General features: G+C 40.8%; 1 protein-coding gene across 2 annotated transcripts in view; it reads left to right on the forward strand.

Moving 5' to 3' along the window:
• The first annotated feature begins 345 nt into the window (after positions 1–345).
• LOC115156620 (low-density lipoprotein receptor-related protein 8) overlaps positions 346–17,484 on the forward strand; it is a 213,539-nt gene continuing 196,400 nt past the window's right edge. For both annotated transcript variants that reach the window (XM_029704122.1, XM_029704123.1), the window contains exons 1-2: positions 346–649; positions 1,826–1,948. In XM_029704122.1, the coding sequence (XP_029559982.1) occupies positions 583–649; positions 1,826–1,948 (190 nt within the window). In that variant the 5' untranslated portion in view covers positions 346–582. The remainder of the gene's footprint in view (positions 650–1,825; positions 1,949–17,484) is intronic.

Below are 17,484 nucleotides of genomic sequence, written 5' to 3' on the forward strand. Positions count from 1 at the left end.
GAAAATGTGTTTATTGTATATTATCGCGGTAGAAGGAACCTTAGTTTTGGTCTGTGTGTTTCCAGGGGACTCCAATTAGTAAAATATATGAATTCGACCTTAGACCTGTTGTTCAGGTGAGAGCTTTGTTCTGAAGGTCCACTGTGAAGTTAATAATTTAAAACTTTGGAAATATATTGCTTTCATCTGTTGCAAACAGAATAGGCTACTGTAGACGAATACGTTTTTTCGTGTGTTCTTGGTCAATGCAGGTGCATCCATCTTCAACTTTTTCTGCCTATTGGCGCGTGAAAAACAATAATATTTTAGGAATTCCCGCCAATGTTTTGGCTCCACGAAGAACGTTGTAAAATAATGATAGTCTACAGTAGGCCTGAACATCTTCATGTTATCGGGGGAAATAAATGAAAAGACTGCTTTATTGTTATTTTTACTGGCACAATCCCCGCCTATACACGCCGTCGTCACTGATTCAAATTGCCAGTGAGGTTTAGTTCGGTGAAGTACCACTGTCGCATCGCTAGAGGAACGGATATTAGGTCAGGCTTTGTTTGTGGATGAGCTCCATCACCTCCTCCAGAAATGTGGACGGATATAAGGAAACTACTGCTCTTTCATTTGTTAGCCCTGAAACTTCATTCCTCAAAAGGTTTGTCCTGTTTCCTTTGATCCTTAAAATGATGGTAATCGGATGAAAGTATGCCCGTAATGAGCTAAACAGAGAGGGATCCATCCATACGCGGTCTCCTCCGGATGGTAGCGAATGATTTCATGCGCTAGCCTACTGTTGCAACGATGTGGGAGAACCACTCATTGTTAGTGGAAAACTAAATGAAAATATCACAATACAAATTGTGGTCATTTCATCTGTATGTTTTATCAACATTTCTGGGAAAATGTATGGGAAATGTGTGCGTCGGCGTTTACTTGGCAATGTTGACATGTGTTCCTTGGATGTGAGACAGCATCCATATGATTGCAACATAGGTGGTAGTAGCCTAGGCTACATTAATCTTTGTCTCATTGTAACGATACGATGGTTAGGCCTAATGTGCGCCCACCCCCTTTTAAAATGCTATAATTATAAATTACAGAATCGGTCCTTACAATCGGTCCTTACAATAGGGGCAAAGACATCAGTTCAACTTCTAGTTTTGATTTACATTTGGTTGAGTTGTCAATGTCAACTAACGTGAAATCAATGTGAAATAAACACCAAAAAAATGTACCATGTCATTGCATTTAGGTTTAAAAGTTGTGTGAAAAAAATACGAAATTCCCTTACATTGATTACTTTTTTCAAACCCAATCAGTTTTCCACGTTGATTCAACGTCATCATATTCTAATTATTATTTTTTTGAAATTACGTGGAAACAACGTTTATTCAACCAGTTTGCCAAGTGGGTTATGTGTCTATTGTAGCAAAACAACAGCCCCAAGTGACGCTCATAACGGAATCCTATTTCAATACTGACTGACTGGATGAATATGCGGCATATCATCAGTGGCGGTTCTGGACCATTTCAACTGGGGGGGCCAAGCTGGGGCCAGTTGTACTGTTAGAGGGGCCAGTTACATTAGACGTTATTGTTGTCATATCGTTTTCTTCACTGCATTGCAGGCATCAGTTATGTACAAATTATTTCATACTCCACATTTAGGGGGGCCACAAGGGGGTCCAAAATTGTTGTCACAGGGGCACTGACCCCCCTCCAGAACCGCTAGGGCATATCATAGGCATTCATTTGCAAATGACAGTTTGAGCGCATGCCCATGTGGATGGCGGGAGGTGCGCGTATATTGATGTTTTTTCCAACGTTGCAGGAGCAGAGGCAGAAGAGTGTGAGGATGGTCAGTTTCAGTGCAATAACAAAAGGTGTATACCGACCATATGGAGGTGCGACGATGATGACGACTGCTCAGACAACAGCGACGAGGAAAACTGTGGTAAGTAAAACAATTCATAATAATGTCTGAAATTGCCTTCCAATTGCCTACACGTGACACTTAGGCAACTTTTACATTTCTAAAAACACACATGGACACTTGAGAAACAGACCATGACTAGGCTACTCAGAATAATAGTGACTTTTTGGCACATTTGGTGGCAGTGACGAACTGTGACTATAGGACCTTCAGAGGGATCAAAAATCTTCCAATACCTTGTATCAAACTCAAAAATCAAGAAGATAACAGAAAACATAGCATCACTTAATGTGCCCAACAGATCTTCTGTAGATGGAGCATTCCAGTTATAGTGAAGGAGGAACAATGCTTTTTGACATTACGACTGAATCAAACAGGCAGCGCTTTGGGCTGCCGCACACACAGAGACAGAACAGGCATGGACACAACATGTGACACCCAGCATAAAGTAATTCGACCAGCAAAACAAAAAACACACTTTTTACACAACCTATGGTAGCCCAACACCACTATCACCAAAAGTGACCGCAAAAGTGTCACATCTAAGGTGACAGGCTTGTGGTGCTGAAAGGACAGGGACCGTAATACCTGTGCACTCCATGGCGCTGAAGGAGAGACAGTTTTGGTCAAACAAGACAACTTGGAACCCTGACAAAAACTAGCTACAACTGGGATTATTATTTTTTGAACGGTCATCCAACTCAGAATTCCAACTCAAGAACTCAGGCCTCTTTCTAGAGCTCCGACCTGAAGATCACTGATGTCATGATTTTGACCTCGTTTATATTTTTTGAGTTCCCTGTTGTCTTGAAAGCACAAATAGACATTTCATTTCCATTAGATTTTTTTAACAGACCCACCAATTACAAGTCAAAATGTGATTGGTTCATTCCACTGTCACTCCAAAATTCTGCTCTGATAGAGTTTAATGGCAGAGGCCTTCTGTCTAGCTTCTGAAGGCCTAGCCAATGGCTGGCTGAGCTAGATTTTTCTACCCATAGACCACCAATGAAAATAAATCCTGATTGGATATAAATCAGTGTCCACCTAGTCCTGTGTGGCTCAGTTGGTAGAGCGTGGTGTTTGCAACGCCAGGGTTGTGGCTTCGATTCCCACGGGGGACCAGTACGGAGAAAAACATTTATGAAATGTATGTAAGTCGCTCTGGATAAGAGTGTCTGCTAAATGACTAAAAATGTAAAAATGTAAATCAGTATTAACCCTTGTCTTTCCAACACAAATTGAAGAGATGAAATCAGAAGGTCATACAAATTGATTGTAAAGATGAAATAGAAATTAAAACAACATTTTATTTGACATTTATTTATAAATCCTTGGGCCTTCTCTGAATGCTTTGAAGGGGCTCCTTATTCCACACTATTTTGTAGACTATGGTGGTTTGGTCTCTTTCTATCACCTAAAAAATCTATGCCTATGTCAGATAATGTTAAAAGCAAGTAACGTTAATTCTACTCTCCACAGTAGCTATGTTGAATCGGGTGGCTAGTGCCTTGCATGTAAACCTTTCCCCTTAATGTTTGAAAGAACAGGTGGATTAGGGACCCATGGCATACAGTTGGGGGAATAACACACAGAGGGGACTGGTGCCACATCACACCTGAGTTGGGACGCTCTAGGGGCCTGTCATGCCAAACAGTGTCCACCTTCCAAAAAGTGTCCTCCCTGCATCACAATGGGAATCGATATGCTATTAGCGTCCGTTGCTATATCAGCGGTGTGAGATGACCTAATGCATTGAATTTTGGAGATCATTACAGCCCCCCAAAAATGTTTTTATCCCCGCTATGTAAACAAATCAGATTTCTGCGACAATTTAGCTGCTTCAACTATTTTTGTTGAGCTAATAAGATAAACTACTTCAAACTACTTTTGGGTACCTTGTTAACATGTCATCAACATGAAATCCATGTCTTAAAAGTTGCCACGTTTCGGAAATAGCAAAGGAAACGTCTATTCTGCTTGACACGTTAATATTGCTTACCTTACAGATCAAAGTCAGCTAATTTCCACTCCATTCATATGCACATCGATTTGATTCATACCCTGGCTTGTCTGGCTGGCATGTTTTTATTTTGAGCTTGTCTTGTCTAGTCTACACTGAAACTCTATTATGAAAAAAAAAATATATATATATCTCGCATGGCTTGTGGTTGAATATATATCTACCTACTGTCGGTCCTAGACCAACAATGAATAATGTTAAACTAACAAATTACCATCAAGGGATACGTTACAATTTACAACAGCGAACGCCTTGTGAACCAGGTGCGTCAATCGACTCTAGGGGGTTAAGAGAAGGGGACAGAGATGAAAACAAGCAAACACACAGGTTACAGGTAGATCAGGTATTGATTGATTTAAGTGTTCGATTAGACATGCAATAATGTAAATGGCAGACAAAAAAGAAAGGATATCTGTCTGTCATTTTTTACACCAGAGGGGTTGATGAGTGCGGTAAGGAATGGGAGGAGGTCTCCAGAGATGGAGAAGGGATGGGATGAGTGGGCAGATTGTTCTGCAATCAGATGTCACTAGATGCAGAATTTCATCTGGAGGGAGAGGAGAAAGACCTGAAGGATGATGGAAGAGACAGAATCAAGACACAGGAGGTGCTACTTCTTCCTGTCACTTGTATTCGACAGGCAGCCAGTCTCGAAAGGGGGGGGGGCTTGAATTTTGCTCAAGCTGGTCATCGTCTTGTCTCCTCGCCGTCTTGAAACATGGCAGAACCCCTGGAGATCAAAAGCAGAGTAAAGGGAAGAGAGGTGGCGGATGAAAAAGCAAACACAAAGGCTACTTAATTTTCAATATCATGGGCCTGGTTTAGTTGAAAGCCCTCACCACGCCAAGGTATAGGCTGCGAGTTATAATTTTTTTTTTTAATGAAGTCCCTTAACCCCCTACTCTATTTTTTCAGAGTTTGATCTGATGGGGCTCAGGTAGGTGTAACAATATGGTGATGACCCCAACCTGCTGTGTAATGGGCTCCGGGACACCTCTGTCATATTACTTACACAAATCTAGAACCTACAGATATGCAAACACTAACTAGAAACCAATGTCCAATTCCAAAACCAACCCTGGCCTAAAATTTAATTTGGAATTGGGCACAGAAGATGAATGGCTAGGAAGAAGGGGCTAATGACCAGTAAGGAACTGGGCAACTGAACAGTCCATTTCAGTCAACTGAACATTTTACTTGCAATAAATATATTTACTATGCAACTGTACACATTTACTGCCAAGTTTCAATTACAGTTGAAGTCGGAAGTTTACATACACCTTAGCCAAATACATTTAAACTCAGTTTTTCACAATTCCTGACATTTAATCCTAGTAAAAATTCCCTGTCTTAGGTCATTTAGGATCGCCACTTTATTTTAAGAATGTGAAATGTCAGAATAATAGTAGAGATGTCAGAATAATAGTAGAGAATTATTTATTTCAGCTTTTATTTCTTTCATCACATTCCCAGTGGATCAGAAGTTTACATACACTCAATTAGTATTTGGTAGCATTGCCTTTAAATTGTTTAACTTGGGTCAAACGTTTTAGGTAGCCTTCCACAACCTTCCCACAATAAGTTGGGTGAATTTGGCCCATTCCTCCTGACAGAGCAGGTGTAACTGAATCAGGTTTGTAGGCCTCCTTGCTCGCACATGTTTTTCATTTCTGCCCACAGATTTTCTATAGGATTGAGGTCAGGGCTTTGTGATGGGCACTTCAATACCTTGACTTTGTTGTCCTTAAGCCAATTTTCCAAAACGTTTGAAGTATGCTTGGGGTCATTGTCCATTTGGAAGACCCATTTGTGACCAAACTTTAACTTCTTGACTGATGTCTTGAGATGTTGCTTCAATATATCCACATAATTTTCCTGCCTCGTGATGCCATCTATTTTGTGAAGTGCACCAGTCCCTCCTGCAGCAAAGCACCCCTACAACATGATGCTGCCACCCCTGTGCTTCATGGTTGGGATGGTGTTCTTCGGCTTGCAAGCCTCCCCCTTTTTCCTCCAAACATAACGATGGTCATTATGGCCAAACAGTTCTATTTTTGTTTCATCAGACCAGAGGCCTTTCAGGTTATGTCAATATAGGACTCGTTTTACTGTGGATATAGATACTTTAGTACCTGTTTCCTCCAGGCTCTTCACAAGGGCCTTTGCTGTTGTTCTGGGATTGATTTGCACTTTTCGCACCAAAGTACGTGCATCTCTAGGAGACAGAACGCGTCTCCTTCCTGAGCGGTATGACGGCTGCGTGGTCCCATGGTGTTTATACTTCCGTACTATTGTTTGTACAGATGAATGTGGTACCTTCAAGTGTTTGGAAATTGCTCCCAAGGATGAACTAGACTTGTGGAGGTCTACAATTTGTTTTCTGAGGTCTTGGCTGTATTCTTTTGATTTCCCCATGATGTCAAGCAAAGAGGCACTGAGTTTGAAGGTAGGCCTTGAAATACATCCAAAGGTACACCTTCAATTGACTCAAATGATGTCAATTAGCCTATCAGAAGCTTCTAAAGCCATTACATAATTTTCTGGAATTTTCCAATCTGTTTAAAGGCACAGTCAACTTAGTGTATGTAAACTTCTGACCCACTGGAATTGTGATACAGTGAAATAATCTGTCAGTAAACAATTGTTGGAAAAATTACTGGTGTCGTGCACAAAGTAGATGTCCTACCCGACTTGCCAAAACTATAGTTTGTTAACAAGAAATTTGTGGAGTGGTTGAAAAACGAGTTTTAACGACTCCAACCTAATTGTATGTAAACTTCCGACTTCAGTTGTACATGCGATTGCCTAACTAGTTGGAAGACAAGGGTTGTTGAAATACTGAAGTTCAAGTACATCTCCACCCATGTCTTTCTCTCTGTTTTTCTCAGTTTTTATCTGTTTCTCTCGCTCTCTCTCTCTCACTCACTTGTATTCTCTTTCTCACTTTCTTTCGTTCTCTCTCTGTCAGTCTCTCTCTCTCTCTCTCTCGAAGACACCTAGTTAAGGGCAGTTGGAGTGACCATAATTGCTTACATCTATCCATTACTTTTTTCTGGGTTAACTTATAGCTAGATACCTCAATATGACATAGACATATACTGTAACTAAATGTATAACTAGCAACGTGTAGATGGCCAAGTATTGAAAAATGGTTGTACACTAAGTCCTTCCAGTGATCTAATAATAGTTAGCTACTTAACGTTACCCTGAATTGTGATTTTCTCTGCCCCCCCTACGAATGGTGCGCCTCTTGTCGAGATCACTGGTGCCTTCATAGTACTTTGGCTGGTTAGAAAATAAAATGAAATCTCCTCGAGGGATGCCATTAAAGTGCAAGCTACAAATGGAATTGAAGCCACCTAATGTTAGCTAAATATAACTTTCTGGCTAGCTAGCTGACTAGGCAGGCTGATATAAATAAGTAGCTAGCAATGTCAATATTTCTTCCTATTTAACAATATTTTCTTATATAATGACAGAGTACCAGTCAAAAGTTTGGACCCACCTACTCATTCAAGGGTTTTTCTTTATTTGTACTATTTTCTACATTGTAGAATAGTAGTGAAGACATCCAAACTATGAAATGACACATATGGAATTATGTAGTAACCAAAAAAGTGTTAAACAAATCAAAATGTATTTTATATTTGAGATTTTTCAATGTAGCCACCCTTTGCCTTGATGACAGCTTTGCACTGTGCAAAGCTGTTATCAAGGCAAAGGGTGGCTACTTTGAAGAATGTAAAATATATTTAGATTTGTTTAACACTTTTTTGGTTACTACATGATTCCATATGTGGTATTTCATAGTTTTGATGTCTTCACTATTATTCTACAATGTAGAACATCAAACTTTTTACTGGTACTAGCAACATGTGGTAAAGAACATTTTGTCTATCCAGTCTTTTCAGTCTTCTGAAGCAGTAGGTCGTCAGCAGGTAGTCACCCTCAAAACACTGTCCTTGGAGAGCGATTTTAAGTTAGTAAATTTGCGCTGACAGAGCGAGCGCTTATGAGGTGATATAAAACTAGAACTCTCCGCGTCCTCCACGACCGCTACAGTGGCAAGCAATGGACACTTTTGTTCATTACGTAGGCCGTTCAGAATTTTGCCAGTTCTAGAAACTGCCCTAGCAACAGAAACTAGAGCTCATCGAATCCCTTTGTGACGCGGGGGGTGTGGACACTTTTTGCCAGGTGGACACTATTTGGCATGATGGGCTTGATTTGTGTGCAGGCGATTTAACTCCTTCTGTCGAGAGTTACTGGCTATTTTTCATTTAGGGCAGTGGTGCTATGTTTGGTTTCCAGGCCTCCGGGGTAATTTGTGGTGGAGGCGTGAACGATGATTGGACAGCACATCTTCCCATCTCTTTCCACCCACATAGAGAAACCAGCTGACAGATAGTATATAGCAGCCTATGAGAGCCTATAGAGCTTTGATAGGTAGCCAGAATCCTGTCAGACTCCCTCAGAAAAAATAATAGAATTCCAATCCCCTTGCTCTTTGTGAACCCAGCCTGTGCCCTATATTTTCAGGAGCAGCACAAACAAAAACATTGGTTGTACTCTTGGCATGCGTTTCTCTTTTGTCTCTGGGTTAATTGTGGCTCGAGGAATTCCTACTGGTACCCACTCTGTGCACAACTCTCTCTATCTCCCTCTCTTACGTACACGCACGCACGTGCACACACACACATTTTCACTATCTCTCGCTCTTCTCTCTCCTTTGTGTCTGTCTTAAGTCTTCTGCATGCTTCGGTTTGGCTGGCGCCAAACTGAACGAGTGTGCTTATGTACTGCCTTAAAAGACCTTCGCTTGAAAAATGAGAAAAAGCGGCAATCGTATTGTTTGTCCAGGATACACTTCCTCAAAATCGTCCCAATTATTCTAATATTATTCAATAAATCTTTCATTAATTTTAACGTTTTTGCCGAGATCTTAGTTGTGCAGCTTTACATCTATTTCTCAAGTAAAAAAATGTGCATGAAAACGAGTCATCAATCGTTGAATGACAACAAACACTTAATTGAAGAATCCCTACTGTTGACCAATGGCCAACGAAGGGGCGTAGAGTTCAGCTCCAAGCTTCCGCTTGCCTCGAGAAAAAATGAAGTGTGCATGAACAGCTGAAAAAACCCTTGCCGAAGACCAAAACAAACAAAAAACATCACAAACTGTTCCGAATTGATTCGGATGGGAAGCATGTGGACGCCTTTACTTACACAGATGGACACACGCATACCAGTGGAGGATGGCTCATAATAATGGCTGGAATAGAGTATAATGACTGGAATGGATTCCATCCGCTCCATTCTGGCCATTATTATGAGCCCTTCTCCCCTCAGCAGCCTCCATTGACGCACACACACAACCACTTTGTAGAGCATTTAGATCTATTGTGGCGATAAAGCCAGTCTCCGGAGGCCGCTTGGTATCCTTGCCCCCTCGTCTCTGACAGTGACACCAGCAGGTTGAGTCCTCAGGCCTCAGTGAAAACAGGTCATTTGGAGCTTCTCTCTTCGTCTCCCTAAAAGATTAATGTGTCACTGTTCCACACCCGCGATACTGTGTGGGACATTTATATTATCGTTGTTTTGTTCTTTGTTATTTTCTATTAAAGATTAAGGGCATTGGTCTGGTGGACCCATTTTCTCCTTCTTACTGTCCAACAGGGCTGGTGGCTTCAAATCCATTTCAATTCTGTCAATTCAGGAAGTAAACCACATTTTTCTCATATTGGAACATTGGAATTTCTGTTTACTTCCTGAGTTGACTGAACAGACATGTAATTGACTTCAATCCTGCTGTACAACGGAATGTTATGTTTGGGTGGGTTGCATTTTGGAAATGCCAGCTTTGCAAATACTTCTGGAAATGGTATTTGTCACATGCTTTGTAAACAACAGGTGTAGACTTACAGTGAAACACTTACTTATGGGCCCTTCACAACAATGCAGAGAGACAGAAAAAATTGAAATTATAGAAAAATAGGATTAAATATAGGATTAAATACACAATGAGTAACGATAACTTGGATATATTACACAGGGTACCAGTACCGAGTTGCTGTGCAGGGGTACAAGGTAATTGAGGTAGACATAAACATATAGGTAGTGATAAAGTGACTAGGCAACAGGATCGATAATAAACAGTAACAGCAGCGAATGTGAGTCAAAAGAGTTAGTGCGAAAAGGTTCAATGCAGATAGTTAACGAGTAGCTACACGGACTATTTAAATAACTATTTAGCAGTGGCTTGGGTGTAGAAGCTGTTCAGGGTCCTGTTGGTTCCAGACTTGGTGCACCGGTAACACTTGCCGTGCGGTAGCAGAGAGAGCTGTCTATGACTTGGGGGGCTGGAGTCTTTGGGCCTTACGGCCTTCCTCTGACACCGAATCGAGGTAAATGATTATGCTACCAACATGGTTTTATCAGGGGCCACCTGCTATTTGATGATTACACTTTCAAAATGGCATCACAGTTTTCTTTTAGTTGGCAGTCTTCACTGTGTTGAATAGCTGCTGTGTGTGGTGTGCCATATCTGTGTGAGCCCACAGATAAGGCTGATGGAATTGCCTTATTGTTAGCCAGATTGTCGCCAGCATCCTCATTCCTCACACAGTTGACCTGCTCTCAATGGGCCAAGACCCTTGCAATATTGGAGAATTACTCCCTTTTTCATATAGGCTAGGTTTTCAGAGGACTAGGCTTTATTATTAAGGTTGGATATAATAAAATGAATACAGTTGTGGCCAAAGGTTTTGAGAATGACACAAATATTAATTTTCACAAAATCTGCTGCCTCAGTTTGTATGATGGCACTTTGCATGTACTCCAGAATGTTATGAAGAGTGATCAGATGAATTGCAATTAATTGCAAAGTCCCTCTTTGCCATGCAAATGAACTGAATCCCTAAATAACATTTCTACTGCATTTCAGCCCTGCCACAAAAGGACCAGCTGACATCATGTCAGTGATTCTCTCGTGTTGACGAGGATAAGGCTGGAGATCACTCTGTCATGCTGATTGAGTTCGAATAACAGACTGGAAGCTTCAAAAGGAGGGTGGTGCTTGGAATCATTGTTCTTCCTCTGTCAAACATGGTTACCTGCAAGGAAACACGTGCCGTCATCATTGCTTTGCACAAAAAGGGCTTCACAGGCATGGATATTGCTGCCAGTAAGATTGCACCTAAATCAACCATTTATCGGATAATCTAGAACTTCAAGTAGAGCAGTTCAATTGTTGTGAAGAAGGCTTCAGGGCGCCCAAGAAAGTCCAGCAAGCGTCAGGACGTCTCCTAAAGTTGATTCAGCTGCGGGATCGGGGCACCACCAGTACAGAGCTTGCTCAGGAATGGCAGCAGGCAGGTGTGAGTGCATCTGCACGCACAGTGAGGCAAAGACTTTTGGAGGATGGCCTGGTGTCAAGAAGGGCAGCGAAGAAGTCACTTCTCTCCAGGAAAAACATCAGGGACAGGCTGATATTCTGCAAAAGGTACAGGGATTGGACTGCTGAGGACTGGGATAAAGTCATTGTCTCTGAATCATCCTTTCCGATTGTTTGGGGCATCCGGAAAAAAGCTTGTCCGGAGAAGACAAGGTGAGCGCTACCATCAGTCCTGTGTCGTGCCAAAAGTAAAGCATTCTGAGACCATTCATGTGTGGGGTTGCTTCTCAGCCAAGGGAGTGGGCTCACTCACAATTTTGCCTAAGAACGAAGCCATGAATAAAGAATGGTATCAACACATCCTCCGAGAGCAACTTCTCCCAACCATCCAGGAACAGTTTGGTGACGAACAATGCCTTTTCCAGCATGATGGAGCACCTTGTCATAAAGCAAAGTGATAACTAAGTGGCTTGGGGAACAAAACATCGATATTTTGGGTCTATGGCCAGGAAACTTCCCAGACCTTAATCCCATTGAGAACTTGTGGTCAATCCTCAAGAGGCGGGTGGACAAACAAAACCCCACAAATTCTGACAAACTCCAAACATTGATTATGCAAGAATGGGCTGCCATCAGTCAGGATGTGGCCCAGAATTTAATTGACAGCATGCCAGGGCAGATTACAGAAAAAGAAGGGTCAACACTGCAAATATTGACTCTTTGCATCAACTTCATGTAATTGTCAATAAAAGCCTTTGACACTTATGAAATGCTTGTAATTATTCTTCACTATTCCAAAAATATCTAAAGACACTGAAGCAGCAAACTTTGTGGAAATTAATATTTGTGTCATTCTCAAAACTTTTGGCCATGACTGTACATGTACTTGTACTGTATGTTAAAGAAGAATGCATGTAGGCTACTTGTACTGTATGAGAGTATCCCCTTTTCGAGGCTATTGTATAATAAGATGAAGCCCTCTGGGTTCTCTATGGTGTATAGGTCAGAGCGTGACTAGGGGGGTTTCTAGCGTTTGTATCTCTATGTTGGTGGTTTGTATGGTTCCCAATTAGAGGCAGCTGGTAATCGTTACCTCTAATTGGGGATCATATTTAGGTAGCCCTTTTTCCCACCTGCGTTTGTGGGATATTGTTTGTGTTAGTGTGTTTAGCACTACGGCTGTCACGTTCGTATTATGTTTACTGTTTTTTTGGTAGTTTCACTGTATAATAAAGTATGTGGACCTCAACTCATGCTGCGCCTTGGTCCGCTCATTACAATGAACGTGACAATGTTAAAGGCCCAATGCAGTCATCAGCATGATTTTAACGTGTTTTACATATATTTCAACACTATGAAGTTGGAATAATACTGTGAAATTGTGAACATTATGATAATTTAGTGTAAGGGCTGTTTGAAAAGGCCACCTGAAATTTCAGCATGTTTTGGTAGGATAGAGTTTTGGCCTGCCTGGTTAGTTAATAGACCAATAAGTAAGATTTCTAAACCTCTCTGCCAATAACAGCTAGTTTTCAGTTTTCCCCTCCCCACTCAGACTATTCCCAGACAGTCCTAGTAAAATTCTTTCTTGAGAAATTGCTCTTAGCAAAATAAGCTATTTTTATTTATTTGAGCAAATTGTAATGGAAAACAATCACAGTAAGGTACTTAATTGTAACACAGAAATGATTTGATATTGATAAATGCATTAGTATGTAGAAAGTGTTTAAGGCTAAACATAAGATGAGTTTACTGTATGGTGTAATGAAGGTAATGACAAAGGTGTAATGTGGGGCAGAGGAATATAAATGTTTCCAATAGGGATGTGCATCTTTCCCTTTCAAGACGATTCGATACGTATCTATACTGAACAAAAATATAAATGCAACATTCAATGCAACAGTCAATTCTCTGGCAACCGCTCTGGTGGACATTCCTGCAGTCAGCATGCCAATTGCACGCTCCCTCAAAACTTGAGACATCTGTGGCATTGTGTTGTGTGACAAACCTGCACATTTTAGAGTGGCCTTGTATTGTCCCCAGCACAAGGTGCACCTGTGTAATGATCATGCTGTTTAATCAGCTTCTTGATATGCCACACCTGTCAATTGGATGGATTATCTTGGCAAAGGAGAAATGCTCACTAACAGGGATGTAAACAAATTTAAACACAACATTTGAGAGAAATAAGCTTTTTGTGCATATGGAAAATTTCTGGGATCTTTTCTTTCAGCTCATGAAACATGGGACCAACACTTTACATGTTGTGTTTATATTTTTGTTCAGTGTAGATACAGTTGAAGTCGGAACTTTACATACACTTAGGTTGGAGTCATTAAAACTCGTTTTTCAACCACTCCACAAATTTCTTGTTAACAAACTATAGTTTTGGCAAGTCGGTTAGGACATCTACTTTGTGCATGACACAAGTCATTTCTACAGCAATTGTTTGCAGACAGATTATTTCACTTATAATTCACTGTATCACAATTCCAGTGGGTCAGAAGCTTACATACACTAAGTTGACTGCCTTTAAACAGCTTGGAAAATTCCAGAAAATAATGTCATGGCTTTAGAAGCTTCTGATAGGCTTATTGACATCATTTGAGTCAATTGGAGGTGTACCTGTTGATGTATTTTCAAGGCCTACCTTCAAACTCAGTGCCTCTGCTTGAATCATGGGAAAATCAAAAGAAATCAGCCAAGACCTCAGAAAAAAAATTGTAGACCTCCACAAGTCTAGTTCATCCTTGGGAGCAATTTCCAAACGCCTGGAGGTACCACATTCATCTGTATAAACAAGTATAAACACCATGGGACCATGCAGTCGTCATACCGCTCAGGAAGGAGACGCGTTCTGTCTCCTAGAGCTGAATGTACTTTGGTGCGAGAAGTGCAAATCAATCCTAGAACAACAGCAAAGGACCTTGTGAAGATGCTGGAGGAATCAGGTACAAAAGTATCTATATCTGTAACGGCTGTCTGTGGAAGTAGACCAAGGTGCAGCGGAATTAGTGTTCATCTTGAGTTTTAATAAACGTAAGAACACTACACACACACAAAACAAGAAAACCGGCAGCCAAACAGTACTGTCAGGTGCAAGACACTAAACAGAAACAATCCCCCACGAAACCCAAAGGAAAAACAGGCTCCTTATGTGTGACTCCCAATCAGCAACAACGAACTACAGCTGTGCCTGATTGGGAGCCACACACGGCCCAAAACAAAGAAATACAAACACATAGAAAAATGAACATAGAACGCCCACCCAATGTAACACCCTGGCCTAACCAAAATAAAGAACAAAAACAACTCTCTATGGCCAGGGCGTTACAATATCCACATTAAAACGAGTCCTATATCAACATAACCTGAAAGGGCGCTCAGCAAGGAAGAAGCCACTGCTCCAAAACTGCCATAAAAAAGCCAGACTACGGTTTGCAGCTCCACATGGGGTCAAAGATCATACTTTTTGGAGAAATGTCCTCTGGTTTGATGAAACAAAAATAGAACAGTTTGGCCATAATGACCATCGTTATGTTTGGAGGAAAAAGGGGGATGCTTGCAAGCCGAAGAACAACATCCCAACCATGAAGCACAGGGGGTGGCAGCATCATGTTGTGGGGGTGCTTTGCTGCAGGAAGGACTGGGGCACTTCACAAAATGGATGGCATCATGAGGCAGGAAAATTACGTGGATATATTGAAGCAACATCTCAAGACATCAGTCAGGAAGTTAAAGCTTGGTTGCAAATGGGTCTTCCAAATGGACAATGACCCCAAGCATACTTCCGAAGTTGTGGCAAAATGGCTTAAGGACAACAAAGTCAAGGTATTGGAGTGGCCGTCACAAAGCCCTGACCTCAATCCTATAGAAAATCTGTGGGCAGAACTGAAAAAGCGTGTGCGAGCAAGAAGGCCTACAAACCTGACTCAGTTACACCAGCTCTGTCAGGAGGAATGGGCCAAAATGCATCCAACTTATTGTGGGAAGCTTGTGGAAGGCTACCCGAAACGTTTGGCCCATGTTAAACAATTTAAAGGCAATGCTACCAAATACTAATTGCGTGTATGTAAATTTCTGACCCACTGGGAATGTGATGAAAGAAATAAAAGCTGAAATAAATAATTCTCTCTACTATTATTCTGACATTTCACATTCTTAAAATAAAGTGGTGATCCTAACTGACCTAAGACAGGGAATTTTTACTAGGATTAAATGTCAGGAATTGTGAAAAACTGAGTTTAAATGTATTTGGCTAAGGTGTATGTAAACTTCCGATTTCAACTCTATATGTGCTCTTATACGATACAGGACTGATACGTTTTAGTTTGAAACGTTTCGGTGCAATTCGGTTTGTTAGAGGAACAAATCGATGCAATTCGGTTTGATACGAACATTTGTTGTCGTGCTGTCCGTGACAAAAAACATTCTTGGTAGACCAAATGTCATCTGTTCTTTTAACCAATCGATTGGTCTACATTTTTTAAACGTGTATTATTCCATATATAGACACACCCTTTGTGTTTTAACTAAATCAGCCATATGCATTGAGCTTGTCTGATGCTTTAAACACACTGTTTGATTAAATAAGACACAAATGACTCAAGAGGGAGCCAGAGATCAAAAACCTTAACCTGACCCAACCACTCTCCTGAAATGATCAGTAATAAGCTACACGAGGACTCGGCAACCTTTCTCATGTGGAATGCCAATTTATCTTACCATTTCTACTGATCTGCATGTTAGTTATGGTTTTCATATGCACATTTTCATTAACAGTTTAATTTAATTTATAATAACTTCGTAACGCAAAATAATTGTCATGTGGTTAATCAAAATTCTATCCAAATATACATGAAAATGATTCAAACCTAAAAAGTTTATTCTATTGCTATCTATGTAACAATAGTGTACATAAAGCCAACAAAATAAAAACATTGCCACCTGCAGGTAGAAAATATCCTGATAAAAAGAAATATCCTATGAATCACATTGGCTACGCATGGCCAGTCTGCAACAAACTTCAAACATTGTATCAACTTGGGTCCGGCTAAAGCTCGGCCAGCAAACTTGCCACATTGGATAAAATATTCTGGGTCCTCGAGTTTTCCGCACCATTGAGCTCGGGACAGACACAGCTGTAGGCTATTTGTGCAAGGGATAACAGGTCGTCAGGTATTTTAGGACGTTTCCACTGGATCAGAGCATGACATTTTTCCATTTCACACTGAGTGGTTATTGAAAGGGAGAGAGCTGGAAAGATTTTTTAAAATATTTTGAGGAACTATTGTCATCCTCAATGGATGTAAAAACTCAGTTTTCTTGCTGTTTGAGGTGAAGAAAACATTACTTCGAGAAGCTCCACAGCTCATTAGCGGTGATGCTTTAAGCCAATCAGAAATACTATCAGATCCCCAAATCGGCACATTTATATGCCTACATTTGCGTGCAGGCCAGGTAGCCTATAGGCCTACTACTATGCGTAATCAGGTTCGCGTCCTTACTAAGCATTGATTAGAACCACTCCAAACATGACTAAATTGACAAAACTTGTAAATGGAATGATATAAACAAAAACGTGTTTCTCATGTGTAGGATAGGTTGTTTACTCTGCAAACAACATGTCCACTCCGACAATGGGAAAGGTAAAAGACTGGAATAATAATATATTCAATGCATTAACAGAAATGACCGTAACCAAACAAACATTGTAGATCACAAATTATAGGAATTAACGGTAAATGTACTACTGTTGATATACAGTATGTAATGGGGAATTGATAGACACAAATGCAAACAATTCACACGATGAAGTTATGAAATAATGAATGAGCACTAATTGGCGGGAGAGAGCGCATTCTGGAGAGAGACGTGCATTGTGCACATCTCTCTCCAGAGCCACACTCCCCTTCTTCTTGGACTGTTCCATCCCTGCGGCCTCCGCAATGGATTAGTCTCGGCCTCCGCAATGGATTAGTTCACTGAGATCAGTGTGAATCAGAAGGGTGTCTTGTTTGCCATTAAAAAAAATATATATATATATATACATACATTCCGGTCAAAAGTTTTAGAACGCCTACTCATTCAAGGGTTTTTCTTTATTTGTACTATTTTCTACATTGTAGAATAATAGTGAAG

The sequence above is a fragment of the Salmo trutta genome, chromosome 21, assembly GCF_901001165.1.
Source record: "Salmo trutta chromosome 21, fSalTru1.1, whole genome shotgun sequence".
In the NCBI taxonomy this organism is placed as follows: domain Eukaryota; kingdom Metazoa; phylum Chordata; class Actinopteri; order Salmoniformes; family Salmonidae; genus Salmo; species Salmo trutta.